Raw genomic sequence first — 27301 nt, forward strand, 5'->3', positions numbered from 1 at the left:
ACACAAAAAAGCCACAGGCTTATTTCCATTGTGGTCCTCGATATTCTTAAAAAATGGACGAGCAAATCATAAATGGAGTGCAAACATCAACAGCTCAGCAACTCGGCACAACAAAATCCTCAACTTAAAAACAACCTGTCATGATCACCAGCGAGATCTAACCACCAGATGTCGCTGGCAAACACTCACACACACACACAGGACTACAATTCCGCCTTCTTCTGGACTACATATGCACACATGCACTTCTCCCAGACACTCACGCCTGCTCACTCATCTAGCCTGATTACATTCACACACCTGAGGACTTTCAGAGACTGATTAACACACACTATTTAAGCCACGCATTCACCCCTTCAGTTTGCCGAGTCTTGTTTACTGTTAGTGACATTACAACGCGGTTTCCTTTGTCTGCCTTTGCCGGTTTTTTGATCCTTGTCTTGTTTATTTTCTTCTGTTTGCTGCCTGCCTCTGACCATCTGCCTGTTATTTTGACTTCGACTCTGGATTTGCCCTCATACATCTGTTTACACCTGTATTGACCATGCTTGCCTGACTACGATTAAACCTGCATTTGGATCCTACCTTCTGTTGTTGGTGTCACTCTCCGTGGTTACACAACCACTTTTTAATTTCCCTTCTAAAAACACTCTCAATTTGAATATCTTTAAAAATGGTGGGCAAAATATTCAAAGCAGCAGAGCTCGTACACAAAAAAGAATTTCTACCTGATTCACTCTTGAATCTATATGGGTAAATATCCCTGCTGCATGCTCTTGTAGAATGACTGTGCACCTCGCTGACTAAAACATAATAATTAAGAAAATACTTTAGAACCGTTTTTTTTAAATCTTAAAAACCATTACTAATTTTAAAAACTTTACTCTCTTCTGAACTTTTAAAAAATTACTTTGACTATAATGTTCCTTATTTAAATGTGTCAGTGGAGGAACTTTCATAATAATTCTACATAACTTATTTTAGGCTGTCTGGAATTTATTTTTCATACATTTTTTCAGCCTTTATAAAGCACATAAACACTGTTATTTTCTTCATAAAATCCATGCTAGCCATTTAGCAATAAAGCTAGAGTCACCGGGCAGACAGAAGCCCTGCCCATCACACGAATCCGCGTCTATTCTGAAGTGAATTTGACACGCAAATGAAGCGGATTTGACGCACAAATGAAGCGGGGTTGATGCGCAAATAGCGCAATTTATCCGCGCGTTCCGCGTCTGGTGTGAACACAGCATAAGACATATTTTATTAGCTATGAATAAAAAAATATTCCCACTTTCATCTCAGGGTTTTCACTACAGGATAATGCACTTCTGACAATACTCCCGGATTTCACAACCTACTGCCTGTTTTTTTATTTCTCCCGGGAAGCTCCCATGATTTGTATGGTCCAATTTTATTACGAAAAATCTGTCCATGTTTGTCAATTTGCCATATCTTGTATGAAGCGCATCACCTCACAGAATTTAAAAAATCTCAAAGCATTTTTTTTTACCTCAATCTGACAATGTGTTACATGACAAATGATTGCAGGTATGGTATAATGTCATAAAGAACAATTTTCCATAAGGTTTTTTAGTCCAAAAATAAGACATATGAGAAAAAAGGCTTTGAAAGATTTATTTTTTAAAAGAAGCTGAATATAAACAAAAACAAACAAACCCCATCTTACGCACTTTCTCATTTTACTTTGTGAATTTGAAATTAGACAAATGCTGCAATTCAATAAATGAAAGGATCACTGGAAAATAACAGCAAACAACATGCACTTAGTTAACTGGTTAGCTGACAAAAACTTTTTCTTTCTTCTTTTTTTCAGATATTGAAATGCTGTGAAAGACACACATATTCACAAGATATACACTATATACATATCCTCCTGAGATCCCGCCCATTGACTTGTGTCCTCTGTAGTGGACATTGCCTTCTCATAAATTTTCTTAGAATTGAGCTACTTGAGCTACTCTGTCAAGTCCTGTTGTACTGTTCACAGGACATCCTGGGCTTTCTAGTGATATGTCATTTGATTGGCTGGCATGCTAGAACCCACTTCTTACACTGCATCTAAAATGGCCGACACAAAAAAAAGCACATTTTATGGGAAGGAGAGAGGCATGTAAAATTTAGCTTTTAAATGTTTCTTTACCATTATTATTACATGTATATTTGTTTATTTAAGTGTCAGGAACAATACATTTAGCTTTCCAAGCTGTTAACTTGTTTGTGTTTCAAAATATAGCCCCATTTACACATACAGACCTTTCTGGAAAATTACCGGCAACCGCTGCGCTCTTCACAGATGGGTGATACTAATAAGTGGCAGGCGGCAGCGGCGATCACAGCTGATGTATGAAAAACTCTGCAGACATGCGCTCGTTTCTGTATCCAGAAGTAACGCTGTAAAACAGCCGAGAGGAGATGAAAAGTCACGCCAGCAGGTCAAATGGGGCACTGTGTGTGTGTGTGTGAGAGAGAGAGAGAGAAATGGAGTACTTTCATTCTCTTGATTTCAGTGAAATAGGGGCTTTTTCTGTTAATGTCAGTGAAAGACTGATCCAGCAAACACACACAGTGAAATTGTGCACAGTTTATGAGTTTTAAATAGTTAGAGCGTTGTAAATACTCGCGCTCGCCTTCCTCGCGACAGAGCGCATATGAGGTAAATGATGTCAGTAATAACCGGTTATGATTATTACTGAACCGATACCGAATTGTCCGCGTCTGCATCGCGGTGCACCGAAGAAATGATTAATTTAGTGGACATGCTGTAACATTTAAAATAAAAACAAAATGTAAAAACTCTAAATTGTAGAATTTCTTCTAACCCAAATGATGTAGGAAATCACAGAAAAAGAAAATATATATTTGGGTCACAGGAGGATAAATGTATCTTTTGTTATTAAGTCTTCTTGAATAGAGCACAGTTCAGGTCACTCCTTACTCCAGTGCTCTTCAACACATACACAATGTCACACCAGGGATCATTCTGCCCATTTCTTGTCTTGATTTGAGTAATATTAAACACTTCATATGGAGGAATCAGCACCTCCCCTTCATCATGAATCTTAGAATATCTAGCAATATTAGCGCCTTCACAAGTTTGAATCTCAAAACAAGATACTTTTCCGAATTTTTCTGCCACGCCTCTATAAATAGAGGAGGATGCAAATGAGCCAAAACGAACGCTTGTAAAAACCTGACCCTTAAACGCAACATTAGTACCACGAAAAGTAGTATTGCATTCTGTATGTGTTTTCTTCAAGATGTGTATTGCGTCTGTTAATAGAAAGTGAAGTGAATACCAGTTGTACGTGTTGGTTCTGTAGTTCTCTTTACCATTACTGGTGTCGTTATTGAATTTGACAAATATTTTGGATATATTTTTGTTTCCTGGGTAGGTGTACGCATACATGGCGATTGCATGTTCGATTTTTAATGAGCCTTTATTTTTCCACTTATTTTTAAAATGTTTTTTTCCTGATTCCCAAACCTTTTTAAAATCATCTGTGTTATTGAGCTCTTTCTCGAGATATTTTGTTTTCACCAGATCTGCCATTTGCTGAGTACAGTCCTTATATTGATCATCAACTGAATTCAGTGCCATATCCAGTGGAACTATCTGCCTTTCATCAGCAGCGACTCTGTGATCCTGCGGTGACAGGAATCATCATGATCAGATCATCAGTGTTGATGTGCGTAATAATACTGATACTAGAACACAAGCTCACCTGTAGAGCAGCTACAATGAGGAGAAGAGCTACAATCTTCATCTCCATTCAGTCCAATGGTCTGGAAGGTACAGTCAAGTTGCTGAAATACAACTAGAAGCAGAATACAAAATAATTAAACAAGATTTTCTCTTAAGCGAATGTTAAACTTAACCTTAAAGTTACCTGAGAATATTGTTGTCTCTTTTTCCGTATTTTTCAGGTTCAATGGTGAGAAGAGATTAGAAAAGTCTGTTGTTTCAGTCAGCCCACAACGACTCTTTAAACCAAGAGATGATGAAGTTGCTTCTTTATATCACTGACACTGTGTGTGTGTGTGTGTTGTGGGACCTAATCGCTAAAGTTTGACCATAATGTGCTTAACATAAACTGTTTACCTCATCATTATGATATGAGTGGTTTCACACTGAAAAACACATTGCATTCTTGGTGTTTTAAAAGTTTTGCATGCCTCAGGCTTTTACTTGCCTTACTGAATTTCTTATTCTACTCCATGATCAAATGGATAGTTTTTAAAAGATTGTACTTATGTTATTTATTGCTCATGTCTAGGCCCATATGGAATCTGATCGTGCAGAATTCCGCAGATTTTCCGCACAATTTAGCAATTAATGCTGTTTATTTACTTTAGTAAATGTGTGTAAATCTATTTTTCTTCAGTTTTTAAATTAATTACAGTAATATTATTGACTAATATGTAAATGTTCATCTGATTTATGTACAATGCAGTCTGTAAAGTAATATGTTCTGTCTTTTAGTAGATATATTATATGAGAGACTTGCTTTGTCTACCCAATAAAGTGAATCTAATTGGATTTGCAATTTAAACATTAAATACACATTAAAAAGGTATTATTTTTATTTCACATATTAAGGTTTTTTAGTTATGATACTCCCAAAATAATTCTGCAGAAATCCACAGATTTTTACCAAAATTTTTACCGCAGAAATTGCAAAAAACGTCCACAGATTCCGCCTGGCCCTGTTCATGTCCTTCCAAACCTCTGAGACCTTCATTCATCTTTGGAAGATAAATTGAAGTAGACATGAAACAGAAGTTAAAATAGTAATTTCCCCCCTATTATGATTGACTGTACGTGCAGCTGAAACACTTCTGAAATTAGCTTGATTTCATCCTTTGGGAACAGATCGAATCATTGGAAGATGGGCATTGCTAAATAATAGAGAAGAGATTGATGAATGGACAAAGGCAGGGCAGAAACCATACACACTTTGATAGCCACGCCCTAAATAAAAAATTACCCTGCCTAGATTGACATCCTCCCCCCAAATGACTGATAGCCCCTCTCTAATGGATTGATATCTCCGTCATGCCCTAAATGACTTATAGCTTTGCCCTATTGGATTGATATCCCTCATTTAAGGACTAATAGTCATGCCCTAAATGACTGATAACTCCTCTCTAAAAAAACTGATAGGTGCACCCTAAATAAATAACTCCATCTTAAAGAATTGATAGCCCTGCTCTAAAGGACTGATAGCTCCGCCCCCTAAGAAAGTAATGACCCCACTTTAAATTAATGATAACTCCGCCCTAAAAAATATTATCCCTGCTCAAAAGGACTGATAGTTACACGCTAAATGACTGATAGACAATTTATACATTTCCGGGTATTCAGTAGCGGATGTCGTCATAGTTGGGTAAACTTAGAGCACAGTGAATCAGAGAGTACAAATCTATTTTTTTTTACCATACTATTCGCTAAAATAATAAAAGGAAATTCCCTTTATGGTTTTATCAAGACTTTCAGAAAAAGGAAAAAAAATGTGTGAGACTGATGATGGCAAACAGAAGAGAGATTAATGTCAAATTTACTCTCAGCCCCATAGGCCCTGCATTAGAAACACCTCGCATAAGCGGTAATTCGTTTTTTGTCATTTGATGCAAAGATAATATAATACATACATAAATGCATGTAAATGTTTATATGTTTTTCAAAATCAAAATATTAAAAACTTTCAAGGATTTAAGAATATATTTGATGGCCATTAATTGCGTCAAAATAGTCTTGTGGAAAGGGTCCATAAATCTGCTCTAAGTGACTGATAACCCCGCCCAGTGCTTAATTTGTGAATTGCGATGTCCCAGAACAGATCTAGGTAATGGATCCGGCATGTTACCCGAAGTTGGAGAAGTGTCGTGCACGAAAGTGAAGAGTTGGGCGGGGGAGTCACAGAAGAAAGTGAAAGTGAACAGCAGATGGGGAAGAGGGCGGTTGAGGAGGGGGATCGGTAAAATGAGGTGCCGGATAGTGTTGGGCGATATACAAAATTTTCAGATCGCCATATCGTCCTTCTGTGAGATCGCCCATACACGATACTATCGCATGGGGGCGTGGCAGTGTTACGTTTATGAATATATAATATTTGATTATTATATTTAACCATATCTAAAGATATTTAATAACCTTTTGGCTGATTTTTTTTTTGCTTATTTAATAACCTACTGCATTTGCATGATGTTTGATCTTGGATAATAATTCAAACCAATGCACGTCACCACCCTCTTAAAGCTAAATATGCGCTGACACTGAAATGATTTCAAACAAGACTCGATGCAACAGTGCGGCGCGGGACAGGATTTGATGGTGACTTCGGGTTCAAAGCAGTCTCCACGGCCCGCGGGACTGCTGCAAAATGGATATAATATACATGGATGAAAGCAAATGAAATGATATTTATCTAGGCACGGAAGTAACAAGGATATATGCTCTAAGATTCTTTCAGACGGGAGGCGGATAGAGGACTTGCCGCCCGCACGTGAAAATGCGGTGAAGTTTTTGTTCAGTTGAGCTCGGCACGGCTTCAGGTCTAACCATCACAAAAGTAATCAACAGTGTCACGTTTGTATTGCTAAGATCTAACACAATTATTGCGCTTGGCATAGGCTATGTGTTTACTGTTTTCTGATGAGAGTTTCATTTTAGACATGACTGCGGCAAGTCGCCAATTGCTCTAATATTAAATAGCCTATTTGACCTAAAACTCTTCACTGAGGTCAGTAAAATATTCTTTATAAGTTATTAATAATCTGTTCAATAATTCTTAAATGACAAAATGAATGGTAAAATACAGATTTTAATTTAATATAGGCTAGTTTAAATAAATAAATGTATTTTAATAGCCTATATAAATAAATATAGGCCTAACATATTTAAATTAAATAAATGGGTTATTTTCTGAAAAAGGCGCATGTCCGTGTCTATCATTTTATCAATTAAACACAAATAAGACAAGCATGTATATTCCGTGTATTTGAAGGAGCAGTCAATGCATGCACTGAGAATATAGTCTATATGTCCTCACCTGCAGCTCGCACTTCAACTGCTGCTGCTGAGAGAGAGAGAGAGAGAGCGCAAGAGAGCAATCGAAATGATTCATTTTTTTCTGAAAGTGTTGGTCAGGTGATGTTGATGTCAACATTTGAAGCTGTTATATTATTTGTAGTTAATTTATTATTAATGAAGATGTTTAAAAATAATAATACTATTAATTTTATTCAATAATGCACTTAAAATGTGCTAAAGATCTACATTAATGCGAAACGAGCTAAATATCGTCTTTAAAATCGTCATAGGTTTCAGCTCTCAGCGATATCTTTGCCTATCGCCGATACACGATACTATCGTCTATCGGCACAACCCTAGTGCCGGATCAGATTTTAGAGGTGCTAGATCCAGATCTGGCATGTTCTGGCATAAAGTAAGCCCTGACCTCACTCTAAGAAACTTATAACCCTGCCCTAAATGAACGATAACCCAGCCTTAAAGAATTGATAGCTCTAAAGAACTAATAACCACACCCTAATTGACTGATAACCCCGCCGTAAGAAACTAATAACCCCGCCCTAAATGATTGATAACCCAGCTCTAAAGGACTGATAACCCTGCCCTAAATGAATGATAACCCAGCCTTAAAGAATTGATAGCTCTAAAGGACTAACCACACCCTAAATGACTGATAACCCCGCCCTAAGAAACTAATAACTCCGCCCTAAATGATTGATAACCCTGCTCTAAAGGACTGATAACCCTGCCCTAAATGAATGATAACCCTGCCCTAAATGACTGATAACCCAGCCTTAAAGAATTGATAGCCCTGCTCTAAAGGACTGAAACCCTACCCTAAATGATTGATAACCCAGCTCTAAAGGATTGATAACCATGCCCTAAATGAATGATAGCTCCATCCTAATGGATTGGTATTCCCACCCTAAAGAACACATAGGCCTACCCTAAATGAATAATAACTACACCCTAAATGATTGATAGCCCTGCTTTAAAGGACTGATAGCCACATCCTAACGCCCCATTCATACGAGGCTTCAGCATCAACGCTTGACAGAGGGTGTGTCTGATGTTGGGGCTGATGCGATCGTCATAGCAGCGTTAGCCAAAGAAATTAGTCAGCATTAGGCCACAATCTGAGCTGGTGTATTTGCATACAGCGATCTGATTGGCTGATGCTTCCGACAGCGCTTGAAAAGTTGAGCAAGTCCGAACATTTGCAGCGAGCAACCGATGGATCCACAATACAGTTCGGCAACCCCTAACGTCACCCATGCAGTGAATGGATAGCGTTGACGCTGACGTTCCGTGTGAATAGGGCGTAAATGACTGTTAACTCAACCCTAAGAAACTGATAGCCCAGTTTGAAATGAATGATATTCCTGCCCTAAAGGACTAATAGCGATGCCCTGAATGACTAATAACTTGACTAAGAACTGATAGGCCCACCCTAAATGACTGACAACCCCTCCTTATAGCCCTGCTCTAAAGGACTGATAAAACTGCGATCACGCTAGAGTTTGTGTGTGTGAAATTCTGTCATACGGTGTTGCGAAAAGGGGCGGGATTAAACAAGATGTTTAGATATTGATAAAGCGAGTGATTTGCTCCATGTTTTAAATTTCTGTTCAGAGAGGTCATGTTTTGATCCTCGGTTGGTCTCACACAGTCAAGTGATGCGATTTCGCAGATCAGAGTTCACTATGCTTGAACTTTGCACTGCAGCAACCTGCGAAACTTGACGCATGACCCATCGTTTCTGGTCTGACGCATTCGCGTGCGTATGAATGGAAGTCTATGGGGGGGGGGGGGGGGGGTGGGGGGGTTAACTCTGAGAGCTTAACTCTGCCATATAGAAATGATTTCCCCACCCTAAATGACTAATAGCTTTGCCCCAAAGGCATTCCATGTGACCAGAAATGTAGAAAGACCATTTCTGTGTGGAGTTGTCATGTTCTACCCTATTTGCGTGTATTTCCTCCGGGTGCTCCAGTTTCCCAGACAAAAGTTTATACAGACTAATTTGTCTGTAGTGTAAAAATGTGTAATTATATGGCTGTTTATTAGTACTGGGTTGCGGCTTGAAGGCCATGTGCTGCGTGAAACATATGCCGACATAGTTGGCGGTTCATTCCAACCTCTGAACCTCTAAAATAGAGACTAATCAAAGGAAAATGAATGAATGAATTATTCAGAGCCAGACAACAACTCTTTAGACCAAGAGATAAGAAAGTTGCTCTTGTGTGTCTCTGGCAGTGTTCGTGTGTTTGTGGGATCCAACGGCAGTAGTGTGGTTGTGATGTTGATCTCATCATAATGCAACTCGTTGTGGTCTGTGTGGTTTGACACTCCTGAGTCACTGCTGTACAAAAGTTGTACTCTACACTAGATCAGCTGTACTTGGGGCCTTTCTGACTGTGAAGTTAATATAAATACAGCTATGGAAAAAAAAAATACCACTTGAAAATCATCATATGTGTTTGAGAAAAACGGTAATATTTGCTTTATTTTACAAATGTTAGAAAATATGTATTCTCACTCATTAATTTTCGCCACAGCGGAATGAACTGCCATTTATTTTACATCTCAATTAAAAATAATGTGATTTTAAACTACTGTGTGGGCTAAAAATAACAAACTGAAAATCTGGAAACCTTTTTAGTCACTTCAGACTATTGCATTTTGTAAAATGGTGTGAAAAAGTGTTTGCCCCTTTCCTGATTTCTTATTTTTCTGCAAGTGAATCCTACTACATCAGGTGAAATTCCCAATTTACACCAAAATTTGTGTTCCTACACTTCATTTAAAGTACATCAATGTCAAAACATTATAAATTAGCATTTTTATGTCCGTCTGACATCAAGGTGGGAAGGCAAGACTGAAACCATTAGCCAGAAAAGTGTAATAGCCAATGCTTACACTTCGTCTTTGTTGGTATACAGTCAAAAAAACAGAGAGAAACCTAATAAATAAATGTAACCCTCTTCGTTGGTTTGCTTCCCCAAAATATCTCTGTGTTTTGTATGTGTGATAGGATGAAGATGGACACCAGGGCCGTGGTTAAGCCAAACAGAGCAGCTGTCCCTTTAATGGACTCCTCTCTTCATTTTGTCACTCTCACAGCAGAAATATCACTGCAACATCTTTCCCACAAGGAAACACAACTGAGTACATACCAAAATACCTTCAAAGATTACAATGTGTAACAAATTACCACAAATGATGTAAATGTGGCTGCAGCTAAATAACTAGCTAGCTAGCTGTTCACAAACTAACTTAAACACTGAAAAGACAAACTACTACAAATGACAGGCAATTATAAATGTTAAATATATTCAGAATATAAAGAACCAACCAAATATAATGCACTATCAACCCTAAAACAACATAAAATATGCTGTGCCGCATGGAAACTTCAAAAATATCAGAAATATAAGTCAATCTATCGAAAATGAGCACATCCACACATTAGTTAATGCCCTAACTATAACATACCTCATAAAATAACATAGATGGCGAATATTATTGACAAAATTAAACAGAATCTGTGTAGAGCTGGATCAATCCAAGGAAACACAACTGAGGCCAAACAACAGCCCATCTCCCTAACACAACACACAGCTCCCCCCGGAGGAAAGGAGGGGATATAACATCTTCCCTACATAAACGTAACACAATTGCTGCGTCCCAAATCGCATACTTATGCACTATTTTACGCCATTTTGTAGTATAAATAGTGTAAGTAGTGTGTTCACATTGAAAACTCTCAAAATAAAAAGTGCACTTTAATTACCCGGATGTTGCACTCATTCAGCCGCTAAAATGAAGAGTGTAATGATGGACACTTCACGCACTCAACGACCGCAGGTTTGCTTACGTAGCGGAAGGGGCGGAGCGATCGGACGCACATGTTGAATAACTTTATTTATTTTGGATGGTGAGAGCAAAATTCTCCCACAAGAGTGATTATAGCGCCTCCCGATGGTGAATGCGGCAACACTCACGGCAGGTATTTGATCATTCGGTCGTTTATTTCACTGATTTGGCGACCGTCAAACGTCATCAGGGAAACGGTTTGAATTTCCGCTTAGTAAAAAAACATTAGTGTGCCATTTGGGACGCCACTACATACATATACTACCATGTTGAGTGTGTAAGTGCATAAGTACATAGTGCATGAGTGCATAGTGTATAGTGTGCCATTTGGGACGCAGCTAATGATTATTTAGGCAACGAGGTGGCACAGTGGGTAGCGCTGTCGCCTTCACAGCAACAAGGTTGCTGGTTCAAGCCTCTGCTAGGTCAGTTGGCAGTTAGTGTATGTGTGTGAATGAAAGTGTATGGGTGTTTCAGTAAATGGGTTTGCAGCTGGAAGGGCATCCGCTGTGTAAAACATATGCTGGATAAGCAATAAAGGGACTAAGCCAAAAAAAAAATTAATGAATAAATAGTTATTTAAGGCATAGCGGTGGCTCAATGGTTAGCACTGTCGCCTTACAGCAAGAAGGTCGCTGGTTGGAGTCCCGACTGGGTCAGTTGGCATTTCTGTGTGGAGTTTCGTTTCCTTCTGGTGCTTCGGTTTCCTCCACAGTCCAAACACACGTCATGTGCTATAGGTGAACTGAATAAACTAAATTGGCTGTAGTGTATGAGTGTGTATGAGTGTTTCTCAGTAATGGGTTGCGGCTGGAAGGGTATTTGCTGTGTAAAACATACTGGAATAGTTGCTGGTTTATTCCGCTGTGGCGACCCCTGATAAATAAGGAACTAAGCTGAAGGAAAATGATCGAAAGAATGGTTATTTAATGATTTTTAAGGAGTAAATGCTAAATGAGCAAATTCCTCCACATTTTCACAATAACCCAGTCTTATTTAGATTCTCTCAATCGTATCATGTGGAACAGAAACTGCTCTTACGCAACATCTAGTTTTAAATGAGGGTTTGGTTCCCTTTAGGCTGCCATCCATGCTTCATATACCAATGCTTCTTACATTCTAAACTTTTACACTTTCCTTAAATATTGTTATTGCATTTGATTAACTGTCTACAAAGTCTTTAATGTCTGCCTAATGTTTGTGCATTGCTGTGTTTTCAATAATTCCAGGTTTGCACTTTTGCAAGAAAGCAGAAGCTTCTCTTTTTGAACCCATTCTGTTGTGTAACTTCTGGGATGTAAACAGGAAAAAAGCTTCTCTTTTTGAACCCAATCAATTGTGTAACTTTAGCAATGTTAAACGGGTTAAAGGTAATAAACTGTAGCATGTGTGTCGGTCTTGCCTGGGCTGTCTTTTACAGCACACTGTACAATGAAGACAGACAGCGCGTGTAAATAGTTGCTGGTTCATGAAGAAAATGACCACTCTATATAAAACACAAGCACACAAATTGATTACAATCAGGCTTTGCTATATAAACATGTTATAACTCATGATTGAGCAACACATTCGACGCCAAACTAGTGAGCTAGTAGCTCACAGCGCGTCACGCAAACACCGCCCACAGAACGTCCCCAAATCATACGTCACACAACCCGCCCACTTCAGCGGCGCCCACTTTAGCGGGAATTAGGCAGATAAAGCACACCATAGAATCATCACGAAACTAAACTATTAAAATGAAGACAACCGAAACAAACAAATGACACGTTACTGTACAGCAGTACATGAAATGTCTATACGCACAGACCTGTGTATTTCCATTCATTACTCGCCGACCGACTGTTGGCATTGTGCGCTCTCGCCACTAACGCAGGGACCCATCACAGTGAGCGCATCCATCCATGATATAAAGCCAGAAATTCTCCTTTATAACTCGATATGGCATGTATTTTATAACATCCTCGTTTTGATTGACGTCGTGTTAAGTGTTTCAGCACAAGAGCGAGTAGCCTAATAAAATAGCCATATTTGTTGCGCTCAGCAGCTATTCACTAAAGCTCTTCATTTGAAGTTTCATTTATAAATTTAACCACATCATATAAAAACATAAACAGTTGTTTGAGGATACAGAACACGTTTTGTGTTTAGACTTTTCCCCAATGTGTTTAAGGCTGCGATGCGCAGGACTGGGTTACAGAAAAAAAGGTATAACTTAGGCTAGATTCTGCTTTTACTCACCCAAATAATGCTCTGTTTGCGCGATTTGATTAATATCATCGCATCCAACTACTTTATAAATAATATTTCAAACCTTCTCCGGTGTTTATTGTTTTTAGAAATCATCTAAAATCTTTTTTTAGATAGGTCTTTGTAAAATGAAAGTTAGGCTATATGTGGCATTAAAACGGTTTGATTTATGTATTGTATATAAGCTACCTACATTGTTATTGCTAGCTTTTGTTTATTTTATATTGGTTTATTTATTTAATGCGATTTTATTATATCTGATATTTGTAATTCTTTAAATTATATTTCAATATAGCTTAGGCTATTTTATCGAGATATTACACTATATTGTATAAAGTCTACGAAAGTGGGCATGTAACTTGTTAAGTTTTATGTCTTTCTGTTGTATTTATATTGTGTATTATCTCCAAAATAAAGAAAGAAAAAAGCCGCTCGCGGCATCAACAGAGCTGTAAAGGGAGCGCTCTTGCCCGGTCTCACACACACATACAGGCATCTAAACGTGCAAAAACAAACATTTTAAACTTGACAAAAACTCTCAAAAAAACTTTACTGTCTGCTGTGTCTTTAATATGGTGTAAAGATTATTATGCGTTATTGAAACATAAAGGAGGACGCAGCAAAGAACGTCACTATAAATTAAAACTACTTTATTATTTTATGCAGCAGCCTTACATTTAAAAGGGAAACATAAGGGCGATCATACGCAAAAAAGACCCCAGACTATAAGGCTAGATATTTTCTTTCCCTTATTTCTTTATTTGTTTGGCGCATGTACTCATGTGCAATCAGAAAACTGCCCGCCTCTCCTTTCACTCCGCCCCCAAGCCCCAGCTGGCCCTCCTTGGCCCAGGGTATTCGGCAGGCCGAAAAAGGCTGGCCGCTGGCTCCAAGAAAGCCCCGCTTTGGCCCGATTAGGCCCCGGAAGTGACAGTGGAAACCCCACTGGCCTTGGCTCGCTCGCTTTAAGCGCGATAGTGGAAACGCGGCTAATGCTTCGTTAACTCTGCTGTGGGCGGTCTATACTTCACACGCTTGTTACACCACGCACACTGTAGAGGGCGCTGTCCCCATTTAGGATATTAATTTAACACACTTCTTTGCTCCGTTACACATGGCAATATACTATATGATATAATCTAATCAAAAGTGATGCATTAAAAAGGGACAGCTCATCCTAAATTGACAATTTTACCATAATTTACCCTCCCTTCACTTTTTTAAAACTGTTTTAAGTTTCTTTCTTCTGTTGAACACAAAAGAAGATATTTTGAAAAAATTCTGGTCGCTTGCACCCATTGACTTCCGTTGTAACTGTTTTAAAGAGGTGGTCCACAGTGTATTTTTAAGGCTCTGTTGTGTTTATAAGCTGCAAAGCAATGTGTGCCCATGCTTCACTTGTAGAAAATTATTCCATATATCTTACTTTGATTATATACAGCTACTCAGCTAACATGAAAATTCAATTCAGCTTTATTTGTATAGCGCTTTTACAATGCAGATTGTGTCAAAGCAGCTTCACATAAATGGTCATAGTAACTGGATCAGGGTAGTTCAGTTTTTAGTGTTTAAGTTCAGTTTAGTTTAGCTCAGTTCAGTGTGGTTTGAAATCATTACTGAGAGTCCAAATACTGAAGAGCAAATTCATCGATAAGTAGCTTTTCAAATCCTGAACCATGCAAGCCAGTGGGGACAGCGTAAAGGGAAAAAAACTTCACCGATAGGAGAGTGAAGAGAAAAACCTTGAGAGAAATATGACTGTCATATTTCCTAGTTCCTCTGAAAGGCTCGTCCTCAAGAGGCTCTGATTGGTCAGCTAACATAACGTGCTGTGATTAACGGATTGGCTCACGTCACCACGCCAGGCCCCTACAAGCATGCGCTTTTATGCCATGTAAACAGTCCAGTCAGAGCAGCTGTTAGCAGCATTAGCTAAATTATACAATACAAGTTGTAGCTAAATGGTTAACAGTGCCAAATAGCATTTTTCTTTTCCTACAGCACACCTCTATCGCCAGACACTGTGCCTGTAATTGATCAATTTTAACAAATAATAGGTCCAATACTTACATGTTGTGAATCACAATCCACAACTTCGTCGGTTGGAGGAGTTTTTAGCCGAATCCAGCACTGAACTGGAAGAGATTCTGGAAGTTCTCCTTTGTCAAATAGGAGCTATAATTTTTTTATAATTCTCTGCAACATAATTAAAATTAAACTGCAAGCACTTCTCTCTTTGTGTCGAGTCCTTTGGAAGCTCAAATACTGAAACAAAAAAGCTCTGTGGAACAGCAGCGTTTGGACAGCATTTTAGCTTTCTCTGCTATAACAGCGCCTCTGGCCACGCCCCATTGCTGCGTGGGGTGTATGCGCGTGGTAAATCCGTATAACCAGAAGCCGTTGTGATCTCACTAACCAGGATGGATTTTTTTTTTGTAGTCCCCAAGTTCGTTTACTGTAGGCTAACTGTAAAAGTCAATGTCTCCCTTTGCATTGAACTTTGAGCGTCTTACATTCAGAGATGTTGCTTATGTTTACACAGCTACATTACACATCAATTTAAAGCGTGATATAGTTGCAGACCACCCCTTTAATACTACGGAAGTCAATGTGTGCCAGCAACCAATATTCTTCAAAATATTTTCTTTTGTGTTCAGCAGAAGAAAGAAACTCATGAAGGTTCAAACCTTGTGAGGGATAGTAAATGATAAGGCGATGTTAATGTTAGGGGGAAAAAAATTCTAAACCAAAAACTCCAAAACCAGGCATCAGCTAACCTTTCTAAGGGCCGTAATGCAGAGAAGTATTCAAGAGACCAGGTTACAATAAAACAAGTGTTAATTGAGTTTATTGGATAATCTTCCATGCGACATACCAGTTCAACATCTGTTAATATAACAACGTTTAAGATGCAAAAAATAATGCTTGACACAATGTTTGATTACAGTTGCAATGCAAATCCTTAGTTTGTGCATGAATTATGTAAGGAATAATTGGCTGTTATACACCTAGGGTGTGCACTGTATTAGAACAATTCAATGGACTGGAGTCAGATATTCTGCTTACACTACAGTCATCACAGCTAAACATACTGTTCACTGTATTTCAGCCTTTTCTTAGGTTTCTGTCCTTAAACTGATCCTGTGTGTAGCACTAGATTCTAGATGCACATCTCATCCAAAACTTTCTATTGTGTGAAATATCTAAAATCATTCGATGTAGCGATATGAAGCTGAAAACCTGCCGGAACTACTTTATCTGTGCGTTTTTTTAAAACTAACTGCACGCCTCGGAGGGCTATTGACACAGAATGCATTTTTTCTCTCCAATATTTTCCAATATAATACTTTTCTATTGTTTTTCAATGTAAAAACTTGCTTGACCAACATGTTTGACTGTCACTCTTGTGTCTTGCATCTAGATACCGCATCATGTTGAAGGATTGCTGTTCATCACTGTCATTTCCAAAGCAGTGGACCAATCAGAACAGCTCAGAGGTGGAGCCACTGTTACAAGCCTCTGTTTATAGTAGAAGGTTGGCACGACAATGGTTTAATCTTCTGTTATATAATGGCATGCTCATTGTGGATTTGTCCAGATATGATGATGATGATGATGATGATAAAAAGCCCTTATTTGTCACATTCACTTTTACATTGGACCCCTCCGAGCATACACAAACGTCAAGGGGAAGACAGGCCAATGAAAGGTATCTTTAAAAAGAGGAAATAAGATACAATAGGGAAAGGGAAGACACAAAAAGCCCTTCTCAGACTGTCCTTGAAGTAGGGCAGTGTGAGATCAGGAGGAAAAAAGCCTCAGCAACAAGCACATAAACACATAGACAAAACATTGCAACAAGGTATGGGAACAGGGGATAGTCTGATCTAGGCGGCAGCCATCTGGTCTTGGGGGCGGAGGTTCTCCGGGGGAAGGTTGTTTGTCTCCAGCCAAGGCCAATTGGCAGGAGTGTCGCAGGGAGGCCAAAAGGGAAAAAAGAAAAAAGTTGCAAATTTGGGTCAATATCTGCCAATTTCCCAGAAATCTATTGTCTGTCACGAGTATCCAGGTCTGTCCAAAATCTTGTTGCAAAGCATCTAGTTTCTTTGCAATGTTTTTCAATTTGCGGTCCATAAACACAGTCTGAGCACAACCGCTTCAATCTAGCTGGCTTGCTTGGTGGGGTTTTAAGCCACACTGACCGCTTTCATCAATACCCCAGGGCCATGCCTACTCAGCAGAAACCCTGTTATCAAAGTTCTGAATAGATCAATATCATCAATATCCTCTAGGGACAGAGCAGACAGGCACACGACGCACTACTTCTCCCACCCGTTAATCATGTATCCAGTAGCAAACGTCCCCGCAGGACAGGTGGGTTCCCCTGAACCCAGACTTCTTTTCGAGAAGATGGTGTCAATTCCGTTCAGAGACCAGTTAATCAAATTCACAATTCCTTATTGTTTGGAGAGCAGGGCAAAGAGAGCCTCAGAGATAGAATAAGACGAGACAAGAGGAGTCAGCCAGGGGAGATACAGGAGAAGGAGGAAAGAAATGTAACCGCCTTTGCCGAGAGCCAAAGAAGAAGATCCTGAGTTATATGATGTTAAGAACATATTCTGTTCCTATTTCCAATAGGTCTGTTATTGTCGTTATTACATCACGTTCATAACATCGCATCACATCAATGAGCCCTTAGAATGGTCATCAGCCAATCAGAGTCAAGCAAGCAAACCCATAGATTAAATCTGAAAAGAATTGATCCCTGCACAGATATGAATGAATTCAACTTTACGAAGTGTTCCAACTCAAGCAGCACAGCAGGGATTTAGTAACTCCAGGATTAGTGGGTCGAATCCCAAAGTGTTTAAAAAGCGACGGCAGTCTTGTTTCTGAGCAATCTGCTGTCGAATATAAATGTTTCTGTTAGTGGGGTTCATTTGGTTTTCAACGAGGAAGTGAAAAACATTAATGCACTCTTGGTACATTTCTTCATCTCTACGATTGGGTTTGCTCAGTTGGTCTTCCAGCATTTTATTCGGCATTACGCTCAGTTTTCGCCCAAACCGAACACTCTTATAATGACCGCGGTTGACAGCTTGCGCAATAGCTTTTATCTTCCTATTAATGCATCTACAAAATCGAATGGTTTTAAATGACATGGTCTTTTTGAATGCCAGCGTACAGTTCAGGTCACTTCTTGTCCCGGCGCTTTTCAAAGCGTACACAGTTTCACACCACAGATTTTTGTCTACTTCTTTGGTCTTGATTGCAGTGACTTTAAACTTCTCATACGGAGGAATCAGCACTTCTTTCTGGTCAGGATACTTCGAATATTTGACCACATTAGCGCCGTTGCAAGTTTTGATCCTAAAGCAAGATTTATTTCCAAAACCTTGCGCTACTTTACGATCGAGAGACGAGGACGTAAAAGAGCCGAAGCGAATCACTTTCCCTGTAACATTTCGATAAAACGACACGTTAGTTCCACGGAAAGTTGTCTTGCATTTTTTTTGTGATTCGCTCAATATCTGTATCGCGTCCGTTAGCAAAAAGTGAAGTGAGTACCATGTGAACGTCTGGTCTGTGTAGTTTTGTTTACCATTGCGCGACGCCATATTGAAACTGCTATATACACTAGAATCGAGGTTAGTGTAGACGTAAATGGCAATCGAATGATTCCTTTTCAGGTTGTCTTGTGGTGCTGTCGAATTCTCCTCACCTTCCTCCCAAGCCTTGTTAAATGCGTTTGAGTTCTTGAGTTCCTTCTCAAGATATTTGGTCTTCACCAGATTCGCCATTTTGATCGTACATCCATCATACTGATCATCAACTGAATTCACTGCCATATCCAGGGGATATATGTTTTGTACTGCAGCCGCTGTGTGATCCTGCAGCAACAGGAATCATAATGATCAGATCATCAGTGTTGATGTGTGTAATAATATTGATACACAGAATACAAGCTCACCTGTAGAGCAGCTACAACGAGGAGAAGAGCTTCAATCATCATCTTCATTCAGTCCGATCCTTTACAAGGCCTAGAGAAAATGATAAAATGATCAACCAGGTGTTATAAATATAATACATGTGAATATGACAATATATAAATATACAATTATAAAACAGTTATGATAAATATAATAATTAACATTGATGTCAATATTTGCATTGATATTAAAATTTAGATTTAATTAGGCATTAAAAACAAAGTGCACTTCTTTTTTTCTTGTCTATAATAAAAAGGCAGTGCACCTTGTGTTCTCAGTAGGGGTGTAACGATACACTCAGCTCACGACACGATGCGTATCACGATATAATGTTCATGATTCGGTATGTATCACGATATTTGGAATAAAAATTGAAAATTAAACTGAAATGCAAATTTTACAAAGTAAACTATTTTTTATGTATTTCTTTTGTTTTAACTTGTTAAACTGAACCTTCTTTAAGAAAATAAATTAAACAGGCCTGTCTCTGGAAAATAAAACAATTTAAAAACTTCTTAAAAATATTATTGAAATGACAGAGACAAAATTAAGGAACAATTTAAGTAAAGGTGCAAAAAAATAAGCTTTCTATTCAACTGAATGTAACAGTAAGAGCTTAAGGCTTTACTTGGTCACTTTCGTTTTTTTGTGTGTGCAAATAAAAAATCCAAATTTCCAGGTATTTAATTCTTATTTAATTAAATTCATTTAGAGATATCTCTAATTACAATTGTGACTAGTCAAAACTCATTTAGAGATATCTGCAAATATTTTTCAATAGAAGTCAATGGAGGAATATGAGTAGTCATAATATATTTGCAGATATCTAGAATCTGATTATGTACTAGTACAATTGTAATTGCAGATATCTCTAATTGTCATTCTGACTAGTCAAAATATAATTAGAGATATCTCTAAATATATTTATGGATAGTCAGAACAAAGGTTTACATGCTAAAACGGCTTGCCATACCTGCGTGTCTATCATAGTCCGCCCTCTGTAGTAACAGCTCACGGTCAGCTCACGTCATGTGTGATTTTGCGGCGGGAACATTATATGAAGACAGAATGATATTTTAGGGTGAATTGTACCTTATAAATACAGTATGTGACTCTTTCAACACCATTAGGAGGTTTCCCTGTCGCTGTGCAAAGTATTTAAATCATTGTGAAGACTTTAAAACTTAGGCTATGTTTGTCTCAGTATGCGTGTCAAAAAGCGGACGAGTCTAAAGCAATGACTGTACAACCGAAATGTTGCCAGACGTCTGATTTTGAGAAGATGGGCTATCCTCTATTTCAGCTCCACTCATCTTGGTCTGCTAACATTACTGCTGCTGCAATCTGAACTCACGTGCGACAGCAGGTGGAACGTAGCTTACGTGCAAACAGCTCAACTAATAAGAGAAAACGGACGTCATATCGTAATCAAATCGTAATAACACCACGATGCATATTGTGACATTTTTGCATCGCAATAAATCGTACAAGGATAAATCGTTACACCCCTAGTTCTCAGAATGGAAAAGCACATTAGGTCTGATTGGGTTCTTAAAATTATTGCACACTGAATCCCAAGTTTTTTTATTTCATAATTTTTGCACGTAAAAGAATAAATTCCACCTCAGGTTGTGTGAACTGTATTGACACACTGCATCCAAAACTTTGGTCCGTCATAAAACAAAAACTTTAAACTAGGTCTGATTTTTTTCATCGATTCCTCAACACGACCGCCATCTATTATAATGTCTATAGCAGGGGTGCTCAATCCTGTTCCTGGAGATCTACCTTCCTGCAGATTTCAGTTGCAACTCATATCAAACACACCTGAACCAATTAATTAGGACCTGAACACCACTTGATAATTACAGGCAGGTGTGTTTGATATAGGTAGCAACTGAAATCTGCAGGAAGGTAGATCTCCAGGAACAGGATTGAGCATCCCTGGTCTATAGGTACTGCAAGTCTCTATTCAGGATTTGTTCATTTACGTAATGTAAATGTTTGAAGTATCAAAAGCAATCTTTCAAAACTTCACTGCAGATCTTCCTCCCTATTCAGTATTGGATGAACACAATGTCGCATATTCCTCTTTCCTTTTCTACTTTGGCGAAGAGAGGAAAACAAAGTTTCACTGCTTGAATTGACTCCGAAATGTTTTGCTTTTTTTTAATGGATTAATTAATACGCATTGACTCAGTGTGCAAGGTTTTTGTGTACGAGATGAATTTTTCGCATATGAATGCGAAAAAAGCACATATGAAAATTTCAGACTTCAGCGTGCAAAGACCTTTAAGTTACCATCTATAAAGATAAGCTAGTGAGAGGCTAGATAGCTAAACCTTATAGTAAAATAACAAATTACTGAGGAAGATTTTGTTATTAACTTATATTAGTTACAGGCAACTTATGCAAATTAGAACATCATATGTTACCCAAGAGCACAAAACCAGTCTTGAACTGCAAAGGATTCTTTTTGCCAATAGCCAAAAATACATAGTATGGCTCGAAGTAATAGATTTGTTTTTTATTTCAAAAACTATTTGACTATTTCCTAAAGATCATGTTCCATGAAGACATTTAGTCTATTTTCTAGAGTAAATGCATCAAAACTTGATTAGTTATGTGCACTGATAAGCATTTTATTTAGACTTTAAATGCGTGTATTTGATTTTTTGAACCCATAGATTACAGATTTTATGCAGAGTTGTTGCCAAATATTGTCCTGTCATTACAAACATACATCAATCATCTCACAGGTGATGCATAAATCTCTGTTTCAAAAGAATGACAATTATGACTATAGTTTGGTTATGGAATAATGGACTTTGATCATGGTTTTGTGGTCCAGAATCACAAACACTGAATTACACAATGCCAAGGTCTCTGATTAGAGGTTTGGTAAGGTGATATATTTACGCTTTCTCTTCAATGATGCAGTGGAAGGAAAGAGATGGATCTTTCTGGAGATTCAGAAATCCTTGAAGGTTTAGACGTCCTGTAGCCTTGTGAGACTCTTCAACAGTCTTGAATATCCAAACTTATTCATCATCACAAAGGTCCTTTCTGAAACACAGAAATCTGAATCCTTTGAGGTGAGAGTTCTGAAGTCTTGAGCAATCCGGACAATCTGAAAAAAGTCGAAGCAGTTAGCAAAAAAAAAAAAAAAAAGCTGAAGTTCACTAGGATAGTTACTGTCTAAAACTTCCCCAATTCACTTTGCAGATGTTTAGGAATCTAATCCTGTCTCTGTAACTTACGAAATGTGCTTTTTTAGAGCAGCCAACCTTTTCTGTCTAAGCAAGAATGTTTTTATCCTTTGTCTGAGAGGCTGGATTTGCAAAGATGGTGCCTTTCAAATCCAGCATTGTGATTGGAGGACACTGGGAGGGGTGGAAATTGGATGACCACCACAAGTGTGAATGACATTTGCATAGTCCCAGTCAGGGGCGCTGCTTGGGGAAGGGAATGTTTGGATGATTCTAAAGGCTCACGCAATTTGGGCGCCCCCAGAGATATTATTAGGGGCCCACGCCCTATACCCCGCCCTTACTTTCGTCCATGAAAAGTTTACAGAGGGCCTGTGTCAGCCAGTGGCACCCCTGGTCCGAGTCCACGGTGAGAATTGTGTCTTAAATAAATTCCTACACTGTAAAAAACACTGTAATAAAAGTGTTTTTGTTTTTTCATGTTTTTCAGTAAGGAATTAAAATAACATTAGTTTTTACAAATTTAAATTGATTAAACATGAAACAATTAAGTTTTTGCAAAAAATAAATAAATAATAACTCAAGCATTGTGTTGTTTTAGTTCATTTTAAATAAGTAGTTTGATCTTTTAAATGTATACTTTCAAATTCCAAACCAAGTTCAGAACAACATGGGCAAACATGAAGACCAAACCTGACTATGTAATGTTGATCTTTACCTACGCATTCATAAACACACAGTACATTAATAAGCAAGGTTATCTTGGACAATGTTTATGTATGTATGGATGATGTTTTTTTTTAATTGGAACAATATGTAATCCTTTGATTTGAATCCATGTGAGACACATGACAAAAAACTGTTTAGTGAAACCGATGGTTCACCTGATTGGGACAAAATGGGCCTAAATCTGACTAGATTAGTCTTTTATGTTGATAGTGTTCTTTCCCTGTGTCTGTTCAGGCATGAAAACCAGTTCTGCAAGTTGTGGTCAGTGATCTTTCACACCTTGGTTTTCAGAGGCCCTGTTTACACCTTGTATTAAGATTCACTTTTGATCACAAGTGCACTCTAAAAAAAAATTCCGTAAAAAAACGGGAAAATGTACTGCATGGCAGCTCATTACACAAATATTTTACCGTAAATAAAAACGGAAAACTTCTGTTAATTGACAGTGTGTCCCCATTAAAAAAACAAAACAATCTCAGTTTTTTGACGGTTAAACTGTTGTAAAATATCGAAACATTTTATAATAATTTAAGGGTTTTCTATATTAAAAAACGGTTATTTTCTTTTGTTAAGGGCATAATAACAGTAAAAAAGTGGAAATATTCTGTGTTTTTAATAGTATACCTACAGTAAAAAAACAGACAGATTCTGTGTTTTAATGGGATACCTACTGTAAAAAAGAGGACCTTTTTCTGTGTTTTAATAGTATATATACAGTAAAAAAAATTTATAGATTCTGTGTTTTAATGGTATACCAACAGTAAAAAAAAAAAAAGTGGAAATGTTCTGGGTTTTAATGGGATACCTACTGTAAAATGAAAGAGGATTTTTTGGTGTTTTAATGGGATACCTACTGTAAAAAAATTATTTTACTAATTTAATGCTCTTCAAGCAGCATGTAAATGGCAAATGGTAAGGATACACATATATACATATGGGACACGTTACCAGTCACATCTGGCATTTAAAAGTTTCTCTACATTCTCAGAAATAAATAGGTATACTTTTGTGTCTTACAGGGACACATATAAACCTTAAAGGTATATATTAATATCTAAAAAGTACAAATGTGTACCTCATAGTGCCTTAAAGATCCAAAAATCTGCCCTGAAGGAACAAAATTGCACAATACCTGACAAAAGTCTTGTCGCCTATCTAAGTTTTAGGGACAACAAATAATGTCTTGCTTTCTAGTTGATCATTTGGAATCAGAAATGGCTTAAATGAAAGACAAAGGCCTTTACTCATCTGGAATGGCAAAGAAAGCGTTCTTGCAGTACTCCCAGAGTTCATCAAGATTCTTTGGATTCATCTTCAACCACTCCTTCATCTTACCCCAGACAAGCTCAATAATGTTCACTTTGACTGGGCTGGCCAATCCTGGGGTACCTTGATCTTCTTTGCTTTCAGGAGCTTTGATGTGGAGCCTGAAGTATGAGAAGGAGCGCTATCCTGCTGAAGAATTTACCTTCTCCTGTGGTTTGTAATGTAATGGGCAGCACAAATGTCTTGATACCTCAGGCTGTTGATGTTGCCATCCACTCTGCAGATCTCTCGCACGCCCCCATACTGAATGTAACCCCAAACCATGATTTTTCCTTTACCAAACTTGACTGATTTCTGTGAGAATCCATGCGGGTTCTAGTAGGACTTCTGCAGTATTTGTTATGATTGTGATGCAGTTCAACAGATGATTCTTCAGAAAAATCTACCTTCTGACACTTTTCCAAATGATCAACTAGAAGTCAAGTTTTAACTTGTTGCTCTTACAACTGGGATCGATTACAAGACCTTTGTCAGGTAGTGTACGTTTATGGTACCAATGTGCAAATTTAAGGTACAAAATTATACCTTTTGAAAAGGTACCACTCCAGTGACAAGCTTTATACCTTTATTTCTAAGAGAGAAATCGCATAAAGAGATTAGTTGGTTTACCTAAAATAGTGAGTAAACCTGCTGCCTTAAAGCCTCGTTTCAGCAGGGTGTTGTCACACCTCTACTTTGGAAAAAGTCAGAAAAGTGGGCGTGTCCAGCTCTGTTTAGGGGGGAGTGTCTGAGGGAGAAAAGAGGCTTGGTGTGGGAGTGTCTATCTGGGCGCGCTGAATTTCAGAGTCAAAACACATACCCACAGCGGACAATGTGACTGTGTTTACATGGACATCTGTAGTCCAATTATTTGCCAAATTATTAAATGGTGGACTTTAACTGCAGTTTGGCTCTTTTATTCAGGGAATTCATTAATGTCCCTCCCGACAAACGTGATATTTGATTCGAGGCGCTGCTCTAAGCGTGTGTTTTTCATGCAAAGTTTGATACCGCACGGCGAATGAGAGAAAAAAAAACTCAGCATTTCCTGGAAACTTAGATGCACACGGCAGGTAGCGTCAGAAAGCCGCGTGTGTTATTCCGGTCACAAAATCCAACACGAGGTTATAGTTTGGTTGTAACTGTTAGTGCTAACTATTGCACTCGGTGCAATAGTTTGTTTGATACTAATAAAATACGAACTGAATAATCAAAGAGCACTGGTCGCTCACTTACCAAATCTGTAGAGACAGGACAATCCACAGCAACTAGAGCCACGTCTTTATTTAGAGGAGACTACAATCTGGATCTCAGCGTTTGCAGATGAGAACAGCTCTCAGGTAAACAATAATCCCCCTTAGACACGTAAGTTATTGTTGTCGCGCGTCGCGTACACTGTTAATCCACCCGTGAGTCTGCGCTCTCACAGAGACAAAATGAAAACGAAACTTAACTGCAGCAAACTATAAAAGCAACACTTCACGCTTGTTTTGCCAATACAACGTGGCGTCTCTGCCGTCTACACTCTGACAGTAATGAATATTAATGAAGTTGCACAATAGAGCGCGCTGATTGGTTTAAACCAAGCCTTACTCATGCATTAATGCAACACACTGTAAGACGTAATAAGACACACTCTGGCACAGACGCCCAGTCTGCACGCTGGAATACAACGCTATTATGTCATGACCGTGACGCAGCTTCAAAAATTAGTTTCAAACAGGAAGTACGAATTTGCTTGAAATAACGCAAAAACAACCAATTTACACTTTTTAGTGAAATATAGGTGTCCTAATAGTGTTTTTAGCAGTGTAGGACACATATACGACTGTCAACAGCTCAAAACATGTGTTTTGGTGTTTCATGACCCTTTAAAAGCAACAGGGTAACTTTACATAAAAATACGTGCGTTAACACATTGTTACTTAGAGCTGTAATGTTAACTTATTTTTGTATAATTATGCACAAACTTAATTCACTGCATTTTAAGGCAACAAGTTCACTCACTATTTTACTCAAGTCAACTAAGGGTTTTTTACAGTGTACTTTCAGCTACTTTCTGATGATTGTCTGATGTTGAAACATAATATTGCAAAAAAAGATGCAATATACATAATTAAAAATAATTCAAATAATTTCATACAAAAAAAAAAATTATATTAGAATATACCAGATCAATTAAATGTATTCGAATACCTCTGGAAGTGGTAGAAAGTGGAAAAGCTCAAAATGCTTCCCCCCATTCACATCTGCGCTGTCGACTTGCGATTGGATCAACGAAAACGCATCTCAATTTCAGGTATGAACAGGCCTGAGAACAAAGGACAGATGAGGTGGGAGTAAGTCACACCTGTGTAAGTCACAAGCAAGTCTCGAGTCATAACCTTCAAGTCTCAAGCAAGTCAAGTCGATTTTTGTCAGACTCAAGTCAAGTCAAGTCGAGTCACTGCTTATCTCGTCAAGTCAAGTCATACAGATGATGGTCTAGCAAGTTACTTTCAAGTCAAGTCAATTTTTGTAAGACTCAAGTCAAGTCAAGTCACACAGTAGCTTGGTCTAGCAAGTCACTTTCAAGTCAATCAAATTTTGGTCGATTTTTTTAACTTTTGCAATTTCTTTTGCAATTTATATTTACATATATATCTTTCGATGTTGTATGCAATGCATGATATATAACAAACAGGTGTTTATTTAACAAAAACATGTTATTTTGAGTCATTTCACTCAAGTCCAAGTCAAGTCTCAAGTCATGACAGTCAAGTCAAGTCTTTTTTGGATATTTGTCAAGCAAGTCTCAAGTACTAAATTTTGCGACTTAAGTCTGACTTGAGTCAAGTCATGTGACTCGAGTCCCCCATCTCTGGTTCACACTGTGATCATAGGGACTG

At 38.2% G+C, this 27301-nt stretch overlaps 3 protein-coding genes across 3 annotated transcripts in view; all 3 read right to left on the reverse strand.

The window, feature by feature from the left end:
* Positions 1–27301, reverse strand: part of rbfox3b (RNA binding fox-1 homolog 3b) — a 997536-nt gene that overhangs the window by 272222 nt on the left and 698013 nt on the right. The gene's annotated exons all lie outside the window — the stretch shown is intronic.
* On the reverse strand, positions 1621–4040 carry LOC147845494 (NAD(P)(+)--arginine ADP-ribosyltransferase 2-like). The gene is made up of 3 exons (XM_087243851.1): positions 3912–4040; positions 3747–3839; positions 1621–3667 (listed from the first exon to the last, which is right to left on the reverse strand). The coding sequence occupies exons 2-3, from the start codon at positions 3792–3794 to the stop codon at positions 2918–2920; spliced, it is 798 nt and encodes a 265-aa protein (XP_087099977.1). The 5' UTR covers positions 3795–3839; positions 3912–4040; the 3' UTR covers positions 1621–2917.
* LOC100537553 (ecto-ADP-ribosyltransferase 5-like) lies at positions 16012–22439 on the reverse strand. Its single transcript, XM_087243727.1, has 3 exons — positions 22090–22439; positions 19152–19221; positions 16012–19071 (listed from the first exon to the last, which is right to left on the reverse strand). The coding sequence occupies exons 2-3, from the start codon at positions 19197–19199 to the stop codon at positions 17989–17991; spliced, it is 1131 nt and encodes a 376-aa protein (XP_087099853.1). The 5' UTR covers positions 19200–19221; positions 22090–22439; the 3' UTR covers positions 16012–17988.

Source organism: Danio rerio, chromosome 3 (assembly GCF_052040795.2).
Source record: "Danio rerio strain M-AB ecotype USA chromosome 3, GRCz13ab, whole genome shotgun sequence".
Classification (NCBI taxonomy): domain Eukaryota; kingdom Metazoa; phylum Chordata; class Actinopteri; order Cypriniformes; family Danionidae; genus Danio; species Danio rerio.

Coding starts and splice junctions, on each gene's coding strand:
- LOC100537553 (XM_087243727.1), bottom strand. CDS start 19,199: ATGAAGATGATGATTGAAGCTCTTCTCCTCGTTGTAGCTGCTCTACAG. Junction 19,072..19,151: donor TCGTTGTAGCTGCTCTACAG/GTGAGCTTGTAT, acceptor CTGTTGCTGCAG/GATCACACAGCGGCTGCAGT.
- LOC147845494 (XM_087243851.1), bottom strand. CDS start 3,794: ATGGAGATGAAGATTGTAGCTCTTCTCCTCATTGTAGCTGCTCTACAG. Junction 3,668..3,746: donor TCATTGTAGCTGCTCTACAG/GTGAGCTTGTGT, acceptor CTGTCACCGCAG/GATCACAGAGTCGCTGCTGA.